Below are 25,216 nucleotides of genomic sequence, written 5' to 3'. Positions count from 1 at the left end.
TGACCATGCCAGTTGCATCCGTCGCGCCATCTTTAACACGTTGAATCAAAACGAATAAGAGCGCATTTAAAGATCGCACTACCCGTTACTTCTGTGATGCACACTATGTACCTGATTTAAAGCCATGTGTTCGATTCCTGTAGGTACAATTTTTATTTTATTTATTTTTATTTTAAACATAAAAACATTACGACCATATTTTCTGGTGTTTCTTCCCCGTTAATTTGCATATTACCAAGCTTTTAACAGCAGCAAAACCAGCCGCGAACGCAGCCAGAATGTGACGCTATGACAACGATTACACTATAAAATTACCTACACCGTAATCAATTCTTGTCTTTAGTGAGTGTATGTTACCTTTAGGTTGCGTTCTTTTAACATGCTTTAAACTTTTTTTTAACGGATTTAAGCCACGGAAATTTTTCAAGTTCACTTATTCAATGCCGCAAAGATGGCGCGACAGACGCGACCGATGTATTACGCTTTTTAAAGTAAGTAATTTTAATCGATAAAAGTATTTTAATAATAATTCATTTCGGTTTCCTTAATTTGTTTCATACTAAAACAGAAACGTAAGGTTACGATTTATTTTTGAGTGATGCACCTGGCACTTCCGTTGCTGCAGTTTTCGGCGAACGGCAATACAGGGCGAAATTAGCCAGCTCCCTCCCTTCCACCCCTTCCCCTAAATCCCTCTCCTCCACTCCCTGGTTGCCAACAGGGATACCACAAAGATGGCCAATATAATACGCGACCAATATCCCTTCCCCAAAACATCATATAGTCACCGCCAGCAATAGGAGAGGCGTGGTTTGCAGTGTAGCTGCCTGCATGCGGCTGGGAAAGGAAGCCGCATCGGCATGCGAGGAGTGCATAATATGCGCGCACTGCCATTTTCTGCCGAATCTCGAAAATAACCTATTTTTTCCGATGATAAACGGGGTTATAACGTTTCCCGGCAGACAGCATCCGTTCGCAGCAATTGCAGTTTCTACTAAAGTATGATTGCACATGCCCAAAATAGAGTTGGGTCTATAATTAAAAGGAGACTAGCAGTGTTTAATGGCTAATCTCCCTAATCGGTACGAATGAAATGTTGTGGGAGAATAGCTCGTCTTTCATTCATTTAAGTGATCATTCATAAGTGATTCATCTCAGTGATTTCGTTCTGCAACTTTTCTGTTTTGTGTGTGACAGCTAAGAGAAGAAACAGCTCCAAAAACTCCACGGGAAAACATGCGTCCAGAAAGGAAGTGTTTCATATTATTGATAGAAATGGAATTCCATGTGCGCAAAATTGCATTATGCATGCCTGAGTATTCCTTTGACCAAGCATCGTGGCCGTCCTATAGACCAACACAGTGTTTACAAACAACTGGGGAGTGAAAAGTAGGTTTAGCGCTCTTAGGAATACATAGAACCGAAAGATTTCTAAGCAGTGTTCTCATTTCACAGGGCACCTCTGGTGCCCTTATTCGGTCCAGAGTAACCTTGAACATCCTAGAACAGATCTTGAAAGTTTGAAATGTCATTACGGAGCGTGGTTTTTTGGGCTTGTTGGTACTGTATTGGTATAGTGTATTGAGTCATTACGGAGTCGAAGTATTTTTAAAACGTCGCGAAGCGTACGGGGGTGTGAGTTGGGAGGGCGACCCATAAAAGCATAAGTAAACACAACAACTTACTGCAACATTTTTCTGTTTTCGCAGGGCATCAAAATTGCGGTGGCCGATCAATAAACATTGGCCAGCGCTTTGAAGTATGCTGCGTTATTGGGGAGGGGGCCTACGTTTAAAACTCCCCGAATAATCTATGTTGTGCATCCGGACACCCCCAAAATGCTCATGTTGCAAATCGCGCACTTTGGTTCACAGTCTGATATGCTGCCGCATGGGGTAAATTAGCTTGATAATACTGTCTCTCAAGTGATAAATCCTAGGCAGAATTACATTTAAAAAGAAGTTGTCAAATGCCATATAACAATGTGAAGCGAACGAGATTCGCGCATTGCAGCAGACGAGAGGTGGTGGTGGTAGAAACATTTTATTGCCATTGAACAAACAGTGGGAGCGAAGCCCCTTGCATGGCACTTGGGTGCTCCCTTACTACACGGCAGACACCCTTATAAGGCAAAAGAAAGTCCTTGAAGAGCAATCCTCCTCATAGCACTGGAGATAATCTTCGGTTGGTCTTGACTTGAAGTGCTCTTCATGAGAGACTTCCAGTAGGACTCTGCGACGTTCGGTGATGGGGGATGAGGAAATGTGGGGCATGTAAGAAGGATGTGTAGGAAGTGTCCTGGTTTGCCGCAGAGTCTGCATCATGAGGAAAACTGGTCTGGCGATACCCACCCCGGCCGCCTCCAGTTCCGGAGCTGCTGCTAGCGACAGCGCCGGTGGTGCATGGTCGTGTGCAACTGTGCGCGGTCAGTTTATTGTACCGTGAACGGTCTCGCAAGTCGCCAGACTTGCAGTACTTGCAATGGAATTTAGTGTCCCATGCAACATGATGTCGGGGCGTGATACAAGGCATTCACCAAAAAATTAGAAGGGTACAACGCTGCTGAACAGAGAAAAATGTTGCGTAAGTTGTGTTTGCATGTGCTTTTATACGTCGCCCTCCCAACTCGCTCACTCCTACGTTTCGCGGTATTTTAAAGACACTTCGCCTCGGTAATGAGATTTCATACTTTCACGATTGCTCTGTGCTAATAAAGACATACGTGCCCTGTGAAATGAGACAACTACTTTCAAATCTTACGGCTCCACGTATTCCTAAGGGCGCTAACCCTACTTTTCACCCCGGTCGGCCCAGCCTGGCGAATGAAGCGCCACCGCATCGTGCTTACGTCACAGATAGGTGTTGGTCTGTAAGACTTATCTTTTTCGACTCCTTCCCGTTGTTATAGCTGCTCTCCAGTGACACAGCTGCACGGCCTCTAGCTTGGCCTCGTTGAAGGGAGCTGTGTCGCCGTAATGTTTTCAGTGCCTGAGCCTGGCTGCCTGAGCCAGACCGACTGCTGGATTATCAAGGAATGGCGCGTTTGAGCAGGGGATGCTTCGTGCGCATCTAGTAGCTTCAAATTATGACGAACGACTAACACCTGGAGGAATAACGCGTGAATAAATAAAAGCATATAACAACCATTCGACTTTAAGGCAGCTGCGCGTTCAATGTCCCCAATTCAGCACTATGTGTGCAGTTCTGTGATTTTTTTGGCCCCCGCAAACTTTTAAGGGAAGAATTTCTACTCTGTGTTTCTTGTGAACCGGGTGGGCCCAGAAGCGCGAGGGGTGAGTAGATCGCATGCGACATTTTTGGTCACCAGGTTAAGAGAATACTCGGACTGATTGAGCGGTTACTTTGTGGGTTGATGTGCACTCATGTAGAGTGGATTGGGGATGTGGTTAAGATATAGGTGCCTGCTTACCTTCCTGCAGCTCTCTGCTGCCACACAGGTTGCTGTCAAAGTCTGCTGTGTTCATCGGTTATTAACGTATACCTTCTTTATGTGGTCATACTGTATGTATTATAGGCACGCATATAATACACCAAGGCTTGTTTAACGCATGCCAGTGAGAACTGGTGTAACATTCCAGGAACAGAGAGTCAATACCTCGGAAGGCGTGGCATGAAAGGTGAATGAGCCATATATGCAGATCGAGTGGTGACACCAACTAAATGTCTCTCGCGACTTAGAGAATATTGTTGTGTTCCTAACGTTTCATTGCAATCAGTTAACTCACATTCACCGAATATTATATCGAGCATCAAGAGGCACTGCAACTGCTTTGAGTGCCGTTTTTTCAATCGCTGGGTACGCCGGCATTACAGGGCATTCCCGGCAAGAATTTAGATGCATAATGTGTGTGCCACAACTGCTTCGAATCAACGTCACTGGTGAGCCACTTCCTTCCTCAGTCTGCCATAATGATAAACGCAACAACGACGAATTTCTGAAAGAGGTCTATTGGATTGCTCGTTTCCATTCGGATGGTCTTCAGCGTTGAAGAAAAAAAAAGTCAAAACGTCGTAGCAAGGACACCGCGCAGTGCAACAGTGAGTAGTAGGCGCACTTCTTCGCTAGTCAGCATTAACAGAGCACTGGGTTTGCTTAAATATTACTAAGCGATCATTAGAATTTGTTAGAATAAGTAAAGACCGTTTATACCAACAGAACATAGGCTTTCAATTACTGGTTGTAGATGGAACAAGTATCTTTATTGCTTTGGCTTCTTATATTTTATTCTTTGTGCAGGATGCTGCAGGAAGGGGAGAACTGTAATTATGAAACTACTTAAGCTTAGCCAAAGCCTCCTTTAGTGCAGACACGGCAGGCCCGTATACCTCATCGAAGTAAGGCAGCTCGGATTTGACGAGCTCGTAGTACCCGCTTAGCTTCGGATACTTGGCTTTGTCGACGTAACCAAACTGCAAAAAAAAAAAAAGAATCATGAGATGATGCACGTTCGCTTATTTCACAGGAAGATGATATTTGATGTAAGTTTACAAGCACTAAATAAAACAAATATGCATTCATAAATCGTGAATGAACTACTACCAAACTTATGCGAAGAAAGAAGCACTATATACTCCTCCGATTTATCACTTCAAGCGAGCTTGAAAGAAATCAATCGGATGCAACGAAGCGCCGGAGTTTTGTAATCACGTAGGACGTATACGAGCAAATCTACACCAGGCTTTCACCTTGCAGCGTAGGTAATAAAAGCAGGCTTTGCGACTGAAAATCAAGAAATGAAAAAAAAAAAAACACCCAATAGTTTGGCGGCACTACAATGCACAAATCACCCGTGGTTTAAGTGAAAATTATCTGCAGTTGAACTTGACTAAGCCGTACTCTGCACTGGGCGTGGTATGAATTAAACCACAGAGAAAGAGCCCCACAGTACACCTAATTCATACAATTTATCTTGTTAAAGCTCTGGCACAGTAGATAACATTGGCCAATGATGACAGTCAACGCCACTATAGCAGCGGGTTGCAAAAAAATCGCCTTAACTGGAGAAACGTTCTCAAACGGCACAACATCATCGTTAAAGTTGGGTTGGATAAATACATACCGATCACCGTGAAAGAAGTGTGCCAGGCGCCGGAAGCTAGTATTTTGAGCAAGAATCAAATTTTTGGACAATGCGAGCAAAACTAAAGTCAAGTGAAAACAGACCCAGTTCATGGCTACGTGGCACTCATCATCACAACCGAAGGAATGGTAAACACTGAGAGCAGCAATTAAAGTGCGCACTGCCATATAAACATTTTTCGTTGTTGCTAACCAATGGTATTAATTGGTAGACCTGATTATTGTTTATTAATAATAAACCTAAGTAGCATCGCTACTTGGTTGCGCTAATTTGTGGCTTTAACTTCTCCCTAAATGCTACCGCACTATAATTTGTTGTTGCCGCCTGCTGAGCGGTATGAGGCGGTCACACAGCCTCTAAACCATCGCAATGAACAAACGCTATCGATTGTGTCTATATATCGCCCCTAGCATGCAGTCGAAAGTGCAGTGATTCGTTTCACCCCTTTTCTCCTCAAGTCGGCCTCTCTGTTTGCGACAAACGGTGGTTGAGCGACATCAAAAGCCATTGCTTCATTACAGGTGCGGCCAAATTAGAATTTCATTTTTACTTCCAGGGGTGTACGGCTAACGGGCCACTTACAGTGAAAGAGATTTCTTTGCCCACGTTCAAATTTTCTCCTTGGTTCGAAATAGTAAATCCGAATTTTAGAGAGCTACTTGCTCTGGAGATGCAAGTAGCCATGAATTCGTAATCTTTCATGACTACATAAAAAGAAAGTCATTTCTTATTTACAGTCTATTAGGTAAGAGCTATAGAAATGTGATGTCTTGTTTGAATGTTCTCTGTTGCAATTCACACATGACGTTATGCTGCAAGGTTAGACACAAGCTGAGATACAATCTAGGAGAGGATGCGAATGTTTAATTTTCTCAGTACACCTTGTGACGTATATGCATGTACACCCTCGCACTTTTTTAACCCGACCGCCCGAGCTTCGACCATCGAGTCGATAAGCGCCTTATGACGGAGCGCAGCGGAGCAATGAGCGAGAATGCGCGCGTGCGCGCAATCTCCACTCCGGTGCAGCTGTCCTCTGCCAGGCTGCTCTGGAAACAGGACCTCACCTCTGCTTCTTTTGTGCCCGGTTATCGTCATACTTTTTCTTTTCTGAACGCTTCCACCATGTTATAAATAAGCGGTCAGGTGGTAGCACTAGCGCTGGATGTAATGCGATATGCGCCCCTGATTATACAACATGCGTATCAACCTCCCGTTTCTTTTTGCGACGGGTCTGATGGAATTGCTTTGCTTATCAGTTCACACCTTCCTCTCATACAGGAAAGCAGGCGGTACCACTTAGCTTTTTCTAATCTTTTCCCAGCGACATCCAGAAAACCGAAGGAAAAGCGATAACTCACAAAAAAGCAGGTGAGGTTGGATCCGGTTCCCGTAACAGCCTGGCAGAGGACAGCTGCACCGGAGTGCTCATTGCGCGCACGCTCGTATTCTCGCTCATTTCACCGCTGTGTTCGTCGTACGACGCTTATCGACTCGGTGGTCGACGCTCGTGCATTCGGGTTAAATAAGTGAGATGGTGTACCTTCCGTCACAGTGTCATGAATGCAATCGTATAAGCAAAACAACATTCAGACAGTTTCAAGAACAGAGCTCACGGTCAGGGGCGCATGTGTATAAAGCAGTCCCCAACCATGTGCAACAAAAATTTCATTGCTAAAAGCCGGTTCAATCTTGAGGCAAAATTATTTTCTCATATGCATATATTTTCAAAAACTACGTATCGTTATACATTTCTTGGTAAAATCTGAAATATTTTTTTATGTCATGCCAGTGTTGTCCAAACAGTTTTCTGTCTATTAAGGCGGGGCTTTGAGGGTGAATGTACCACGCTCTGTGGACAGATAACGGGGCTATTTTTAGGAAATAAATTCAATACAACCAGACCACCTTCCATATTATTCCACTTTCCTTCACCCTAAGCAAGATACTGGCAGTATGCCAGCCCGCATCTCCGTTCCCCGCAGTGCTCAGTGATTAGAGCGGCCAGTGTTGAGCGCAGCAAGGGGGTGTATTCTCAACGAACAGCCGTTTTTTGATGCTAGTAAAAACTCATGCACTGTTTCCTGTGGGATGTTAAAAAACTTCAGAAGAATAAAATAATCAGAAGTCTCCCACTGCACAATCCTTCATGGCCCGTATTGCTCAGGAACGTCCAACCTCATACGATCCATCAAAACATTGTAAAATACGTTGCGAGGCTATTTTGTGCACATTTAGTAAAAGAGCCCGGGACAAACAAAGACGCACACAGGAACAGTGAAGTAGACAGGATCAACAACCAACAATAATTTAACAAGCTTGGCTAGCGAGAACAATATTTAGCAGATAAAGTTAAAAATGAAATACTGGACAGTCACATATGAAACAATTAAAAAACTACCAGCATACTCAACCGCCTCTAAAAAAAATCAAATTTATTGCTTTTGTACTTGGAATCATGCAAGTTCACTGTTTACCTTTGAGGGCTATCTGAAAGCATCCATTGCTGAATCTCAATGCAGAAAATATTCGCCGTATCAAGCGATCACAGAAAGGGCAGCCATTTAAATATTAGCGGAGAAAAAAAAACAAACGACTAGGACACCGGCAGTGCAGAATAAACCAAGGCACTCAGCGGCACTGAATATCATTCTTTGAAAGCAAACGTGGCTTTTTCTTACCAGGCCATGGAAAAATAAAACTAACTTCCATGAAGACAACTTCCTTTCTTATAAGTGCAACTCGACTGCGACTGCAACATTCCTCCCCTTTCTTTGCAAGCAAAAAGGCTTCGAGTATTTCACGAGCTAGCTTCACGAATGCTGCCCATAATTCCGGTACTATCGAGCATCGACTCCCATCACCGCTTTCTGCACTGGAAGGGCAAATTCGACCCAGTTTGCTATCTGCAGCGATCTCATTCTCTATCAGTAATACAATGACGAGTTTCCTTGGATAGGTAAATTTATATCTCGCTGCTATTTACATAGAGAGGCATATCTATTATATAGAGAGGCACTGTATCTAGTACATAAATTTAGCACCTTAGAACCAGCAGGAAATAATATCTCGAAAGGAACGTTGGAATCCCTAATTATATTCCCTCTGCACCATATATATATATTTGGGAAAACAGTCCCATATGTAGCGTTAATACTAGTTTATTCACAGCACGCAATAGCTTAAGCTGCAGGCGTTTCATTGAACATGTTCCCTTATCACTTCCTACTTTAGTTCGCCCCTGAACTTTTTTTGCAATGCAGGTGTGGTTCACTCTCCTGTTATTCTGTTTCTTTGTCTTTATGGCCCCTTTGGGGAAAGCTTTTCAGAATTTTTTTCCCCGCAGACATACTCGTTATCAGGACCCTTTGGAATTCTTGTCTCTTTTCAAGAAAGGTGGCTCTGCACCGAACCTGTATTAGGTGCTAACTAATCACCCCCCCCCCCCCACACACACACACACACAGTGTAGTTCTTCCTTGTACTGCAGTTTTTATTTCTTTTGCAGGCCACAAGATCAATGGTTCCATGGTCGAGAAATACATACTGAAGCAACATTTTTTTTTTCACTCCTTAACCTTCTTTAAACCACCCTCCCCCTCCCCAGCTTTTTTTTCTTCGGAAGCAAAATCGTTTTTCGGCATCCGCCAGTGATGATCGCTCTGTCCAGACGAAGACAAGTCTACTTGTCGAAACGCTGGCTCGCCCTGCGAACTGAGGCTTCGTTTAGCCTCCATCGAAACACGGCCACCGGCGGTCGGTATCGAACCTGGGTACTACAGCAGAGTAGTCGGGCATCTTAACGACTGTACCACTGCGGCGGGGCCTAAAGATGCTAAACACTTCCTAATCTGTGGCTAGCGACTACATGCTAACCAGAGGCGAATGTTTGCCCTACCTAAACATTTTATAACGAGCGAAAGTTTTATTATACTTCGTTTCACAAGGCTTAAGTGGTAAAAATTATAAAATAGCCCGTGATTACAGGTTCCTTTTTTTCACTCCGTCCTTCCTCTCTTCCCAATGGTGGAGTTCACGGTTCCACCCAAAAACGTGGCAGACACTGCGCCTTCCCTTTTTCACATATGATCATCCATCCATACATTGTTAGTGTTGGGTGTGCGCATGGTTTAATTTTAGTCCTGTTTCAAGGTCTTTGAGATGGAGCGGAGCGAAAGTCTGGATTGTACATTAAGTAGTGAATATTTCGTTCTCAAATTCGTGGCGTGAAGAGGCGGCTAAAAGGAACCATCACGTACTTCTATGCAGAAGAGTAAACTCCTCGTAATTTTTGCCATTTCCGGGTTTGCATTGATTACTAGCTAAGCTTTTCTAAACTGATATAAAGGGCACTCCGATATACCTATAGAACAAAAATGTTCAATGCAGTCTTAGGAAAGAAATACATTTGATCCAAGGCAGTGGTCAATTATGCTAGTGATTGTGCAATGGTGATGTGAATGAGTGCCTCTTAACCTCATAAATAAACGGTTGCTAGTGCAGCCTTTGTTCTACAGTCTACCGAGTTGCCTGTGTACCTCTACTTTTGGTTACTGTTATAATTATTAATACTCTAAACAATATCATAGCACGCTTTGCCATAGGATGCAGTGCGTTATCATATCGTAGCAAGCCATACTATACGTTTCAATAATACTTATTATGCGACTATTCTCAATTATTATTTTGCCTTTAGATACATTTGTTCCGGCGACCTGTTGCCAACCAGGCAGTGCTTCTGTGGGTTCTACTATGCGACCTGAAAGAACAGAAGAGCTGAACCAATAACTCACCTCAATAACGAGGGTGACGTGGCCGATGAGGCAGAGGTCGGCAAGGGTGATCTTGTCGCCGACAGCAAACTTTTTGTCGCCGATGAGGTTTTCTAGCCCCTTGCACACGTTCTGCTCGAAGGCGCTTACCTCTTCATCCGTCGGCTTGGTGTGGTTGAAGAAACGCGGCCGCTGCGTGTAAACGCCGATAAGGCAGTGAGCGAACGAATTGACTTCTTGATTTTGTGTCCGAAGTGACAATGGTCGTAAAAACTCTGAAGCAGCCCATGGGAAGAAAGGTAATCAAAATAAACGCGTGATTTCGTCCGCGTTTTCGAATATGAAGCAAAAGATGATTACATCTGGCGTCTAAATATAGCTTCTTAGATCGGCTAGTTGTTGCAGGAAATTCTAAAAGAGAAATAAAAACATTCTGCGAAGAATTATGTAACAAAAAATTCATAACCGAGCTGCACTCTTACAGCTCAGTACTTTGATGCCAAACACTAACTCTGCTAAGCAGGCAGACGTTATTATGGAATATATCAATTACTATGAAATAAATTGGGTTGGGTTGGGGGTTTAACGTCCCAAAGTGACTCAGGCTATTAGAGACTCCGTAGTGGAGAGCTCCGGGAATTTGACCACCTGGGGTTCTTTAACGTGCATTGACATCGCACAGCACACGGACCCCTTGCTTTTCGCCGCCACTGAAAAGCGGCCGCCGAGGCCAAGATTCGATCCCGCGTCCTTGGGAACAGTAGTCGAGCGCGTAACCACTGCGCCACCCCGGCGCGGTTTATAAATTAAATTGGTAAAGAGCAAGAACTTCTATAAAGTTTAACAGAGCACGCAGAGGACAAACGTTTAGGATACGAAAGCACGTTTCAAATATTTTGTTCCACACAGTCATAATTTCGAACCATATAAGAATGGTATAGGCCCGAAACAAGAGATGATTATCTCGACCAGGTGTAGGACGGATGGCAATGTACACACTCTGCGACGGCGAGTGTAACGAGCGGGCGTATGACTCGCACGGGTCGATTTGACAGCGAAATGTACGCTTTCTAATGCCGGTTATTCTCGCTCCTTTGCTTTCAGCTTCTAAAAGCGACAGAAAATTCTACTTGCCAGATTAAGAATAATTCAATATCTGAAAGCTTTAAAACTCAGATGCAAGGCTCAGGTATTCATTATGCGCAGACATGATTAAACTTGCAGCGTCCAGCTTCTGGTTCATTGGAAAACATGGCGTCGCCTGCGTCGATGGAGTATAGAGGAAATTCGGTTTGTTAAAACTTTGACGTCATACTAGAAGCGGCGCTCTTGAATACAGTGATTACAACATCGAGTAACTATCTTATCGCTAGGTCATAGCACACCTCAAACGTAATTTGGTCACGGGACTCTATAGAGAAAATGAATTGAGCTGAAAAGAGGATATAGGATGGTCAGACATCCCCTAGTTCACGTATGCACTTTTTTCATAGTGGTATTTTTTTACGCATGGTTATGTAGAGAAAGGGGCTAAGTCAGAGTATTTACATAAGACTAGGCTAGTGGTTAAACTAGAGGCAGATTAAAAGAAACCTTAACTAACGAAAAAGGGCAGTGAGACATACATTGCAGCCATAGGCAAAGCAGGAACGTTTGCATTCGTCGGTGCCCTATACGGGGAATGTACGAGAACAAGAGTCCGCAATTAGAGCTGCCGAAGAGCGCAATCAACTCTGTCGCATCATACACTTAAATGCGGATCCAGGCTCGGCCTCAACAAATTTTGTTCTTAGTTTTTTGGGTGTGGGGATCAGCAGCGAGAACAATACTCCCTATTTGGTCACTAAATATATACGTACAGCACCATAGGAAGTATGTAGTCCAATGAAGTTTAGTTATATACTGAGTAGCGGCCTTCTTAGCATATCTGCCAATGCAAAGCTTCGGAGCATTGGGTAGAAGAGGTGCTCCCACTTCGACAGGGTATGGTTGCTGATGATCTGAAAAATGAGGCATGCTGCTGGACTCAAGAGAATTGTTTGGGCTGCGTACCATTGACAGGGGTTTCGGTTTTCAAACAACAGTCTAAAATGCTATGGCCGCCAGTAATATCTGCAGCTGTAGCAACAAAGCCCGTAAGACACTGCTCCGCACATTAGCCTCGGAGGTAAAGAGACGTGTACATGACTTGAGCAAGTCACTGCAGAAGCGTTTCCATGCGCCATTTGCCTATTTTCTACTGGTATCTTATCTCATGTCTGCCATCGTTCGGAGTGTTCAAACCCCGACTCTACTATTATCGTAGGAGGACCGAGGCTTTCTTCGGTAGAAAATAAATAGCAAAAGAAATACAAATTCGACGAATCAGCTGATTTAAAGTAAAATATGGACTCGGATAACAACTTTATGTGAGGATAAAAGCGGCACGGTCACACCGCCACTGACTTCTACAATGTGACGGACCACCCTTTCTGTAAGGACGTCGCTGAGACTGCATTGGCCAGTGGCAAAAATTTTAAAACAATTTCTCCTGGATATATTTTGTATATTGCAACCAGACACAACTGAATAAGCGACGAAATGCCACGCGAGAGACATTCTCTCAGAACAATGATTACATGGAGCTTTTATCAAAGTCCCTTTAATGTTCATTGGAGGTAGGATTATGCACTGACTGTTTCCTGTTTTGCCTTATACCTCATGATGTTTAAGTGAACAGATGAGAGTAATGAGAAGGTTCCTGGCGAATCTGGTTGACAATTGCTGCGGAATGCTTTGAAGTTGTACTGCACCAGGGGCTGCGTAGCAAGTTGTGTAGCCGTTTGTATACGTTCACTTGTGTTACGGAGAGGACTTCGTGAGCAAGCTCACCCCTTGTGCTAAACGCGACTGAGATTATAGCTAGCCATACATTTGGATTGAACAGCATCACTTGTGCCTCGTACAATACTTTCTGTTCTTGTATGCTCATTCACTTCCATGCGCTGGGCATACACTAAAAAGAGGGGACACTTGAGGGGTATGAAGCAAAAGTGTCAACGGCTCCTCAACGGCTCCCTTTAGTGGTTTCCTTGTAAAATTTAGCTCGCCTACATGAAGTTTGTTACTCACGTAATATTTATTCCCTTAATGTATATACATGTTATTTATCATATACTCTGAAGCATAAAGTTGTAAGCTGTAGGCTACCACAATACCGCCGAAAGTTGTCTGCGTGACCTAGGGCAGCATGACTGCCTCCAAACTAATGGGTCCTGGAGGCTGATTCCTCTCACCCTCCCACCTGAAAAAAAGCCCGATTTGGCAGCTCCGGCAAAATTGACCATGTGTTATGGTCAAGCGACATCGTACAAGACAGACCAATCAGTGTTCTACCGTGTGAGCTGCCATCTTTCCTCTGCCCGGGATGTCCGTTCACAAGACTACGCCGATGCTGTATTTTCTGGAGTGCAATTCGCACGCTAATACTTTTTCTGCCTTGCTCTTCAAGCAGGTATACAGTATGGAACGGCCTCCCCGGTAAGATTGTTGCCATCATTTCGCCGTCTATTATTCAAGCGCGTTTAACCGATTTTCAATGTTAAGTATCATAGCGGTTCGTTCGCATTTCAAATATATTCCCACCCTTTTGTAACAGCGCCTAGAAATGGGGCCTTTAAGTAATAAAACTGAACTGAACTCCACTGAGAACAGAGCCTTTAATGTTATCGTGTCAAAACGGCCCGGGAGCCATTACTGCCGCAGTTGCAGTGTGGTTCTTGAAATAGTTGCTAAGAGAAACTCATGTCCTGACGCTAAAGGACATCAAGGAAAGAAAACATTGAAAGTGCACTTACGAAAAAGGCGCCGAGGTTCGCCTGAATGTTGCTGGAAGCTGCGGCGAGCACCTGGTCGATGCGGGTGCGGCCCCTCAAACAGTTGGGGTAGAGGTCGGACTCCGGCGCATACTTGCGAAGCAGGTAGTAGGCGATGGCGTTGCTGCATTTATATTTGTCACGTTAGAAGCAGAGTGGGGAGAGAGTCATGAGCTTTAAGGAAGCATTACAGGACTGCCCGGACAAGTTCTGGTTTAAAAAAAAATGAAATTGAATCTTTTAGTAAGTCTAGTTAGGCATCTCTGTTGTAAGCACTTACTGTTACGTTCCCTGCAGAAGACTGATTCCCGAGCCGAACTTACAACTTGGCGAGTTGGTGAACGTCTAGCATTGCTACAGCGCTGCTGGATTCTCCTACTGACTTCTGAGGAGACCCATCTCGCTGTAACTGCGGCTAATGCTTAACCTCGAACTTCCTCACTGTTTTCTATAAACTGTACTACATACGACTAAATGCTACATCAGCATTTCCTTAAAATCTGATATGTGACCCTTGTAGACTACCGGTCATCTATGTTACGTGTAGAATGAAGTGCACAAGAGAATCAAAGGCAAGTTATGCATCATGCCATTAAGGCAAATGGTAATTGTTTTCGCTTCCTTAATTATTGTTGGCGCTATAAGCTTTGTTTATAAAACTCGCTGCGATTTTTAAGACCATTTAATTTACACCCTGTTGTAGCTTAGTAAGAGAGATAAGAATATCCCAAACCGATTCAGGCTATCAGAGCGGCCGCAGTGGATGACTCCGTACTTTCCACCGCTTGGCGCGTATTGGGACTGCACAATACATGCGTGCCTTGTTGATCTGTATCAAAAAGCGGTTACCAGACCCGTAATAGAACATGAGTCTCTTAGCTAACTAGATGAGCGCTCTAACCACTGAGCCACCACGGAGGGTGGCTGTCGCTATGCGTAGCCTCTAAACATCGCGCTTATGAGACGTCCTGCATTAGTGTTAACGTATGCGTTCGTCCCACAAACAGAAGGACCGCGATTAATTCCTCGTTCGAGCGGTTTTTTTTTTTTCAGTGCAGGTTCTGTGTTAAAAAAGGAAACGCAGAGAAATTGACTGATTTTCTTTCTTCAAGGGAACTAATTAATGGTGGTGGTGAAATTACGTAGCGACTCCATCGAAGACTGAGGAAGTGTGCAGTGATATCATCCTAACCGATGACGGGCTTCGAGCTTTGAAACACCTTCGCGAGGTCATATGGTTATGATGCCACGCTCAATAGACTATAGTCATGGAATGTTGTGAAAGAACTTGAGGTGTTTTACCCCGAACAACATCCAATTGCTAATGTAATATTAAAACAAAGAAGCAGTTCCGAGCAGCGAATGGACAAGACTGTATGACGGGCTTAATTTTGGAAGCGGTGAATACAAGATTATTACGTTCACTGACAAGGCACGCGAGAAAATGGAAGAAAGTACAGGTGTTACCGATACCAGCACTACGTTAAATAAAATGCCATTTCCGCCTGCGTTTACGTGCTGGTAGCAGGAAGCCTGAAAGCGATCTCTATAGTACACGTGCATGTGACTGGTTGCCACAGCAAGCAGACACCGCCGAAATTATATACGCGTCCGGGAAGTGTGAGGCTCAGTGATGATCGCTAGGCGGCCACTTGCGACACAAGAGCCTCTGTGTCGTCCGCAACGGCTGTCGTCGTGCAAGGCTCTAGCTTAGGAAACTGATAGCGTACCTTGCAACCACCCTCAAGGCTGCCACCGAATTGTATTCGAGTGGGGTATTCATGAGTTCAGCGACCTTCGTCGTCGTAACAGGAAGCCCACAGGAAAAGAAGGTATTGATAGTAATGCCAGTGAAGTCTTGAAACAACTCTAAGCCGCAGGAGACACGCTCGTGGCTATGTTCACATTTTTGCAACAGGTGGCAGCTCCCATAGTGCAAAGCTTGCTTTTAGAATACCTCAATGACCTAACTAGATCCAGTATTATATTTCATAAAAAGGCAACTGCCCTAAAGTCTGAAGTTCCAATGGCAGCTCATTTTACATGTTAGAGTGACCATGGGAAAGGGCACGAGAGAAAAAAAAAAGCGAGAAACCGTCTTCTAGGTCACCACCTTGTGCTAAATCATGATATCTTCATCGAAAATGTCATGTATTTTGCGATCCGCTCTTTGCTGTATATGGGATTTGGTGTTGACCGGTGGTTGCCTGCCCTTGCATTGATTGAAGTTTATATTTTTCTGCCCCCCGTTTTTGGACTAAAATCAAGGTCAACGGCATTGTGTAAATATATAAACTGTGGCTCGCGCAATTGCATTATTTGTCGAGAATTTATTACGCTGAAAAGTGCATTGAGAAGTGATTACACGGGACCAATGATCCGCAAATATAATACGTGCCCAGCTGCCTGCATAGGAAGTACGAGGACAGAAAGTTTTAAATAAATTAAGAAATTACATGGGTATAGAAGCAATCAGGATCAAGCGTGCAATTTAGAAAGCGTACTTGGCTACTTATTCCTTATTCGCATTACTTAGAGCAGATGTAGATATTGCCACGTGCCTAGCGCCGCGTGACAGCAGTGTTTGGTGCTGACGACGGCGAAGCGGTTGTTGGCACGAGAGCACGCTGGTGCTGGACTCTGATCGGAATTAGAAGCCGACCTTATTCTCGGGTCCTCGGCTACGTGTACCTTCACGGCTCCCTGTGACTTGAGTCGTGATAATATTATAGCCACGCGGTATTTAGTTTTGTTCGATACCCTCCCTATAACAGCAAGCTTCCAGCTTCGATGTGCCGTAGCTAACGTAAACATCAGCAGAAATAGTTCTGAGAAATGAGCGCCTAGACAGCTACACGTCTACCCCGGCGTTGTGGTGTAGTGGTTAGGGCACTCGACTGCTGTGTTCAAGGATGCGGGATTGAATCCCTGCCGCTTTTCAATGGCCGTGTGCTTTGCGATGTCAGCACAAGTTAAAGAACCCCAGATGCCCTCCCCTACGGCGTCTGTCATAGCCTGAGTCACTTTGGGGCATTAAAAAACCACAAACCAAACAGCTACGCGTCTAGCGAATCATCTCTCATTTTGACTGAAGAAATGCTAACATTCAGTTGCACCGCGAATACAATTAGAGAAACAAAATACGCACAGACAACACAAATACGTAAATAAGCAGAGAGCACTGACTCATGCAGCGGCCTACACTGGCGCCCGTTTCGACTCCGTGGAAGGCGATATCTCTGAGCTTGTCAATCACAGTCTTAGCTTCTGATTCACATCTCACATTTTCATTCTTTTCGTTTGTCCTTAAAACTGTATGCAATCCAGGTCCTGCTCTACTCCAGCTGCGTGGAACAGTGCATACTGCAACAACTACAAGGCCGTTTCAAAAGTCATTTATTTATTTACGATACTAGCAACTACTATTCAGGACTAAGCTAGGAACCGGTTGGTTGCATCAAAAGTGCACACTTAACAGTGAACTAATATAATACAGTCATAATCAAACGGAACACCATTACATGACCAGAATACCCATAAACGCTAACTCAGAAATTCAGATCAAAGAGAGGATGATTACGCGCGCCCCTTTGCAAATACAATTATGCTGGGCATTTTTTTTATTCTTACGCTGTTTCAACACAGCAGTAATACTTTATGCAGTTTTTTGAAGACAATATTTTTACATGCTTGCAATTCTTATTGCGCGTTATTCGGAATGTGGATAGCTTTATATGCTGTTGCTTGTCAATCAGGGTTAGGTTGTTTAGGATGAAACAAAAAAAAAAATAAGCGTTTCTGATTTCGCCTTAACTGAAAAATGGGTAAATATGTTTTGTCAGAGAGGCGAAATAGACCCCTGTTGAAAATAAATCTAAGCTCACGTCTTTATATTAGTTCTAAGTCTGATATCAAATACTGAACGCGTGGGTTCCAAAGATCACAGGCACACCAAGATCTTGTAAGGGATTAGCTTTTTCTCGAATATCGGACATCTACCATATTTCCAATATTGGGCGATTTACGTTTCAGAACATAATAACTTGCAAATACTTAAACTGTTACTCGGCGAAGAGCGTTACTTTGCAGTGCCTGCATATTTAAAGACCAATAGGTGAAGTTTGTGTGATGCGGTGATGCAACCAGATATGAGTGTTTATCGACATTTTCCATTTGTAACAGCAGTCATTGCTCCTACACAAGTTGTTAGTCAGTGGATCTAACTGTGGCGGGAAATATGCAATCATCTGTGAACAGATTTAGTTTTGTTCCCGGTTCTGTGACCAGAGAAGTTATGAAGATAAGAACAGAACTCGGTGGCACTTGCAACTTCAATTGGAATATGCTCGACTTATTTCATTGGATGCTTACAAAATAGCGGCGGTTGGTAATCAATGACTCAATCCATTTACAGTAGGAGCATTCTGCAACATGAAGTTTGGAATGATGTATCTTCACCCCAGGTATAGGATGGCTACCTTGATAGACGAAAACAAAAAACCTTTTCTTAGCGATGTGTTGACCGGCCGAGCTAAATTATCAGTCTCATGAACCGCCTGATAAATAAAGATAAATGCCTTAATAAATACAGCAAGTTAAAGAAAACGTGAACCCACTTCGCATCGCAATAGACCAATGCTAGACGCTGGCCTAGTCTCAGTGATTACCGGCGAAAGCGTTGGACTGACCTGCGTTGATGCACAGTAGCCGCAAATAAAAATGCATTTACGCGTACCTCTCATATACAATGAAGCCATCATCGTCGATTGTGGGCACCTTGTGGAACGGGTTGACCTGCATTGGAGAAAAATCAAAATTATGAAAATAATCTAGACAAAAACAAAGCACGGAAAACAGCTGAATATCCTGGTAATGTTAAAGGTAATGCAGTACGCAGTACACGCTTCAGCGCTATTGGAGAAGCAGGGTATGGCAGATCTATTACGATGTATAGGCTGACTGATGGAATGACGAAAGCCGGACTTTTAATTTGAAATTTCACCCCTTCGCTGGAGCGTCATTCAAAAACAAAGCTTCTATTAGAATGGTAATGAAATTTAGTTTTTTTTTTTCGAGTGGTACAACTTGCATGGCCGTCAGAGTGTTTCCTTTGAAAATGCAGAAACTAGGTGAGGTTGAACGCATGAAAGAATAAACGCTGAGGTGCATTTAACGTCAATATACGTAGCTTTTATTTACCTTTATACAAAACACCAATAAACGGAAATTAACAATTTCGTCAAACTCATGCTGACAGGCAGTGAACGCCCCGTGCGCTTTCTGTAAAGACGTGTTTTTCCAAGGGCATCAGGGTAGAACAGCAGTAACTAAGGAGACTCGGGTGCAGAAAGCTACATTCGGACACGGTGTACAAAATGACAACGACCAAACTGAAGTCATTGCTTCGGAGCGTCGTTAAGGTATAAATTAACGTCTTCGAAGGAAAGGTGCAGCAGCCTTAGTTAAAAGAGGAAGAGGCCACATATGTGGCAGGGCTCCTCCTCAATTCAAATCTAGATATGATTAGCATACACGCACAAGACAAGTCACATCCGTAGGAGACGTAAAAGCACTGTAGCAAAGCCGGTGCAATATTCGCTTAAATTCAGCCATCTGCCTCTTTTCAGTCATTCGGGACTATGTGGTTGTGCCTTTTAATGATGGTCACAAGCCATGTGACAGCAGTAGCACTGCAACACTTGTGCCATGCTTTGAGAAACCCAACGTTGATATATTGATAGTGCCCACGGCTACAACGTAGCAAGCGGGCTCTTTAGACGTCCCTGGCTACCCCGTGCTTGCGGCTGAAAGGGGGGTAGCCTGTCGATTATTTAACTGTACCGCTCAAGCGCTGACTGCCCGGCGCTGCTGCGCCGGAAAACGCAGGAAATGACAAGGCAAGCGAGGGCAAGGGCATGCCCACAATTCCTGCTGCTGCAGTGAGACTCGTATGCTAGGCTGTCCTGAATATTACGAAGCAACCCCTGCCACAATCAGTGTCCGGAGAAGCTTCCACTGCTTGTTTTCATCCGCAATATGTATACATATAGTGCGAATAGTATCTTGAAAGTATACAGATTTGCGATAAAAAGTCTAGCATGCGCAATAATTCTCTGCAGTCGTTACCTTGTCCAAATTATTCTCGAGAACGTTAAATATCGTCATTTTCATTACTTCCAAAAGAAACCTCCTCGAGACAGTACCCGCAGATGGAACCAGGGACAAGCAATATTTGAAACTTTACAAGTCAGCACTAATCGAAGCCACAAGCATACAGCAGTTAGAACAAGCGCTCGAAGAACACGGGCATAAAACCTAACGCTAGAAGTTGCGTCCGATGGCGCAAAACAGCAAGCAGACGACACTCTCTCAAGCACCACGATTACGCCCCCTAGCTCGTTCCCTCTCCCGATTTCCGCTCTGCGTCGGCTCGGCGCCGCTGCACCGGGCAGTCGACGCTCGCGCGGTACTGTTTAAGAATTGACAAGCTGTACGCGCGAGATGTACAAAACCATTGCGATGCCAAACACACGATCGTCGGATCCGCCGCGGTCAGCAGTCGACACTCGGTGTGCTCGTCAGTGTGCGAAGAACCGCCGACAATGAGCGAACCGGGTCGCACATGAGGCGGAACGTGAAATGCTATAGTCTTGACGGCCAAGCCGAACGTCCTCTCCGGAAGGACAGAAAAGTATTGCAATTGCAACACCTGGTGCGCGAATCCTGGCTAGGTGCCTCCACGGCAGGGCCAGAAGCGTCGACAGAGCTGTTCGCTGATTTCTCTATGCGTCAAGAGACAAACTGTAGCGGAATCGCCGATGTGGCTTTATTTTGTTCGTGCTAATCATACCTTACCCGTGACCTTACACGATACATACAAAAAAATCTCATTAAATGGAAAAAAGATGGAAAAAAAACTGCCTTGAAATCCGTTCTGCCTGCTTCGGCCTTAGGTCATTATCTAGGGCATTGAATCCCGTGAAGGTGCTTGGCTAACTTTGCGAACTTGACGCTTGTGTACACATGGGCTTCAAGAGTAAGTTGTATCAGTATCGCTGTTAACGACCGCAAACGTGCGCGTGACAACGTCTATGACGCGTACGTTCGTTACAAATTATGCGCAGCTGTGTGTGCATCAAAACAGGTATAGTTTGCTACTCTTGGCGTCACGTTCACTGCAACAAACACACGTACTGTCAGCAGCAAAAATTTTGCGTGATCTCCAGCGCATGGCGGTGTGGCTGAAAACTATGCCAGCTACCGTAATTGCGCCCAATGACGAAGCTAACGGAAATTGAGCCTGAAGCATTTTTTTCGCGCGCCTGTCCTTCTTTCGCTATTAAGCATGTCTCGGCGCTTGCTTCCCCGGATCCGTATTTGACGCTCGTTGCTGCCGCTGAATCGCTGTCACCATCTTAGCATAAGGCGTAGTGCGAAATGCGCCTGCCAAAATATACCGGCGGCGTAAGTCACATCTCCTCGACTGCTTCAGTGAATCTGATAAGCGCTTTGCAGGGAGCCGAGCGATGAGGCATGCTTGATGACGAGGAATGGACAGGCGGGCGCAAAGCCTGTTTCCGACGCAATTTTCTTTTGTCTCCTAGTCGGGCTCAACTGTGGCAGATGGCGCGGCAATGCACTTTTCCTTCGCTCTGCCACGCGCTGGAAATCCCGCAAACTTTTGCGGCTGACAGCAGCACTTTCAGCTTGACTCGCAGCTCTTCATTTTCCTGTGCCTAATGCTCCCTCCGACCTTAATGACAGCCAACCTCTTTCCGACCTTCCTCTCCCCTCTTTACCACCTGCAAAGTTTGGGGTTTACGTAACAGATTGGACCGGAAGACACTGTTCCCCCCCTCCCCCCGTTTTCTTGAAATAATGCGAGAAAATGAGTCGTAATGCCAACTTATTCGAACACTGACCGCCATAATGTGGGCAAGTAGACGCACCACCGGTGTAGCTCTACGACATCATTGTTTTACGCGGTGGGCGACCAGCAGCCGAGGGATGCACGCGGCGAACCGTGGCACGCGAGTCGAGCAGGAAGGAGCTGGCGGCATGAGGAAAACCACCTGCCAGAACGAGCAAAACATAAAAGAAGCTAGCCTGAAAGAGTGGGACGCAATCGAATGAGGCGCTTGCGTGTGCGAGGTCAACGTTGAAGTGAATGAAGGAACGAACGACAGCTGAACGAGCATACATTTGTCATTGAAAAGAACGTAGAAGTGGGGTGTCACCGAATGAAACGCTTTTAGTTTATTTTTCAACGCACAGACAATTTAACGGCAAGTTCAGCTCTCAACGGCATGTCAGCCATAAAGTTTTCAGGTTATTTATTTGTCCGTATGATAGTATGGTTTATGGAGGCTTGATATCCTAAATAGGCTTAGGCGAATGCCATAAGGGAGACTTGCAAATAATATCTGTTACATAAGGTTGATTAATGGGCTCAAGACCAAGGCCCCTTCAGGTTTAAGGGTGTAACTAGGCTCCTTAAGTAGAAGCCGTTTCTTTAGTTACTACTCTAGAGTAAACATCACCAACCAACTTCAGCGTAAGAAATTACGAAATTGAGCATAGAATATTTTTACACTAAAAGCCATTCCAGAAAAAACCTGGGGCCCCACACAAAGTATGCTGTACAGATTAAGCTTATCATAAAGGCAAGAAAAAATCATATCCAAGCACTGACTTCTTGGAAGCAGTGCTGCCCTTCTTATGTCTATCTCACGCACTTTGTCCGTGTGGCATTTATTTAGGGCAAAGGCCAAGTGAAACGTCGAAGCTATGCACCGCCATCTAAAGATAAAAGATTGCAGTTGCAGCTAGGAACGGTCTTCGAAGCGATGGTCTTGCACTCGAAATCGGGGTGTCCCGGATCTACATTATCTGTTCACCTTCTCTCGGTCGGTAAACACTTGAGGGTGTTTCCTTTTATGTCGTGCGTATATACCGGAAACCGCCCCCTAGATAGACACACAGCTGGAGAACACAGGGCAAGTAGAACCCCGGCCACCAGGTAGCTTATTCTTTTCAGGGGCCAGCGCCGCAGAAACTGAAATTAAGTCATTCTAAAACAACCACGTGGCTACGCTGATATTGCCGCAAAACGAAATTAGAAGCAGACACGTGACCAGACATGTTATAGAACTAAGTGTCCTGCGGGTGAAGATAAAGTTAAAATTTTATAAACTTTTTTCATTCGGTAGGAACGGTACTTGTGTCCCTGCCGTTCAACATGAAAAAGCACTGGAGTGCAAGCACTTTCTTTGTAATTCACTAATCGCTTTCAAATTTCGTATCGCTTTATGTCCAGAGCGCACCACGAGCACTACACATAAAAGCGTGGCGCCTGCTGTTGGCCTGCGGCAACAGCAAAGTTTTTTTTTTTCATTTTTTTTTTGAAGAGATACTGGGGGCCCGTAGTAGGGGCGAGAAGAATATAAGAATAAAGATTTGTGAAATTAGAATTCATCGCTACAACCGTATAAAGCATATCTAACCAGAAAATTAGACATGCTAAACAATAGCAAGCAAACATGCTATAATACTACAGACGACTATGTGCAAGATGCCAACTATTTGTCAATATACACATTGGGCATAATTACACCAGAACGCAGCTTGATCAATTCCCAATTGTATGCGGACACCCTCTTTCGCTCGCCCTGATAACTAGCGTTAGAAATGGCAGCTTCACTCGCAAGTCCATGCGCTTGAACGGAAATTGACAGAAAGGCGAAAGTTGCGGCAAAGAAGCCACGCTGACCTTGAGGAAGTCTTCGGAAAGATGTTCCTTCTTTGCGAAGTCCAAAGTCTTGACGCTGAGCTCGACTCCGATCTCCTTGGCAAGGGAACGAATGAAGCCGCAGGGCGGACTGCCATTGAGGTTGTACAGGACGATAGGCATGGTGGAACCGAGAGCGGGAACCTGGTTTTCTGCGACCCACTACGTGCGGGCAGAAGAGCGCAAGTGAGACGAGGTTTTCTTCAGGGCTGCCGACGGCTGGTGGAGAGGAGGACGGATGAATGCCGCCGGGAGGTCACTGTTGCCGGCACGTGTCATCACCGCCGTATGACGTCAGCGGTCCGGAATGCGAAGGAAGGCACAACGTGAAATGACCATCGGATGCTTCGGAATTAGTAGGGCGCGTAAGATGCTAGGCTTACTTTCTTTTCGTCAATGTTCGCCTTTGAAATTTTTTATTGAGCAGTTAATCTATGCTTCTTCTTTAGTGTGTGCACAAAGGTTGAATAATCTTTTCAAATTCTGCCAGTGTGTCAAAGGATTTTGTGTTTTATAATTTTTCACTGCTTGCAGTGTCTTAAAATGTTTTGTAAAGCGGAGGTTTGCGCTATATTTTCGCGTATATAAGTGACATATGTATTGTACTGCCCTGTCCGCATGCAGGCTTACGCGGACATGTAATGAGTGTGAAACGCTATTTGCTAATAATAAACTTACTTACACAGGGGGACGCGTGCAGATCAAAACGTTCACATAAATGTTTTGAATAATGGGCACTGAAATTCTTACTGCTACTTTTGAAATACCCTGCAAGGAATTTATAGATGCACAAATTGGTTGTAAAGTGTATGCACCACAAGATAATTTACACATAGCAGTACCCTGAGGCAGGTCGTCATGCATATTATTCTGGTTCAAAATCCAGTAGACGTAAAAAACAAAATGCGAAAGTAGGTGTGTGAAATATAGCCCGAGCAGTCTTGGTGTTCACGAATACCGCTTCGAATGGGGTATACTAATGGAGGGGGGGGGGGGGGGGGGGGGCTAAAGAAAACTGAGTTTTTGGGAAAACGTTTTTTCTGCAGAGGTGCGAAACTTGAACACTGCATAAACGGCTCGCAAGCGAGTGAGAAATTGTTATTTTCCAAGGTACATGAAAACCGTCATAGACCGAGACGTGAAATGAAGAAAAAATAAATACGTTTGCTTCAGTCAGTTCTATGTTTCAATTGTGCAATTATTCTGTGTTGAGACATATGTCGACGATCATTATTCATTATGTAAAACCGGCCTATTAGACAAATTCTAAGCAGTTCAGTTCGAGGTCAGAATGCTGCTACATACTGTAAACTTATATAGTTCATTTATTTGTTTATGGTACCTTTTACGTCACATAACGTAAATGTATCTAAGACATCTGCTGTCTAAAAAACGAAAAGAATGAGACAGCGTATAATGCTATCTAGTCTTGACACCGTCATATTACCTTTTTTTTCTCACTTCATGAAAGAATCGCCGTCACTTATGCGCACCGACTATAAATATATACGACTTAAATAAGGATACTATCCTTGGCTGACAAGTGCTCTACGTACGCGGTTTTTACTGGAGGGAGCACGACCAGTGTGATCTATGAAATGCGGCTAAATTTCAGTTAAAGAAGCGTGAAATTTACAGCAAACATTGATGGATCTTGATTGCTCGCATAGTTATGTACAGCACTGTTATTTTGAACCTCGA

General features: G+C 44.4%; 1 protein-coding gene across 1 annotated transcript; it reads right to left on the bottom strand.

The window, feature by feature from the left end:
• Positions 1–3,951: 3,951 nt before the first annotated feature.
• Positions 3,952–23,752, bottom strand: LOC146194926 (glutathione S-transferase 4-like). The gene is made up of 5 exons (XM_084597588.1): positions 23,498–23,752; positions 18,464–18,522; positions 13,711–13,852; positions 9,896–10,066; positions 3,952–4,431 (listed from the first exon to the last, which is right to left on the bottom strand). Exons 1-5 carry the CDS (start codon positions 23,636–23,638, stop codon positions 4,294–4,296), a joined length of 651 nt encoding a protein of 216 aa, XP_084453714.1. The 5' UTR covers positions 23,639–23,752; the 3' UTR covers positions 3,952–4,293.
• Positions 23,753–25,216: the final 1,464 nt, after the last annotated feature.

This window comes from Amblyomma maculatum, chromosome 3, assembly GCF_055883805.1.
Source record: "Amblyomma maculatum isolate TAMU_Amacu chromosome 3, ASM5588380v1, whole genome shotgun sequence".
NCBI lineage: Eukaryota > Metazoa > Arthropoda > Arachnida > Ixodida > Ixodidae > Amblyomma > Amblyomma maculatum.
Note: the sequence above shows the minus strand (reverse complement) of the source record. Positions and strands in the feature narration are given on the sequence as shown.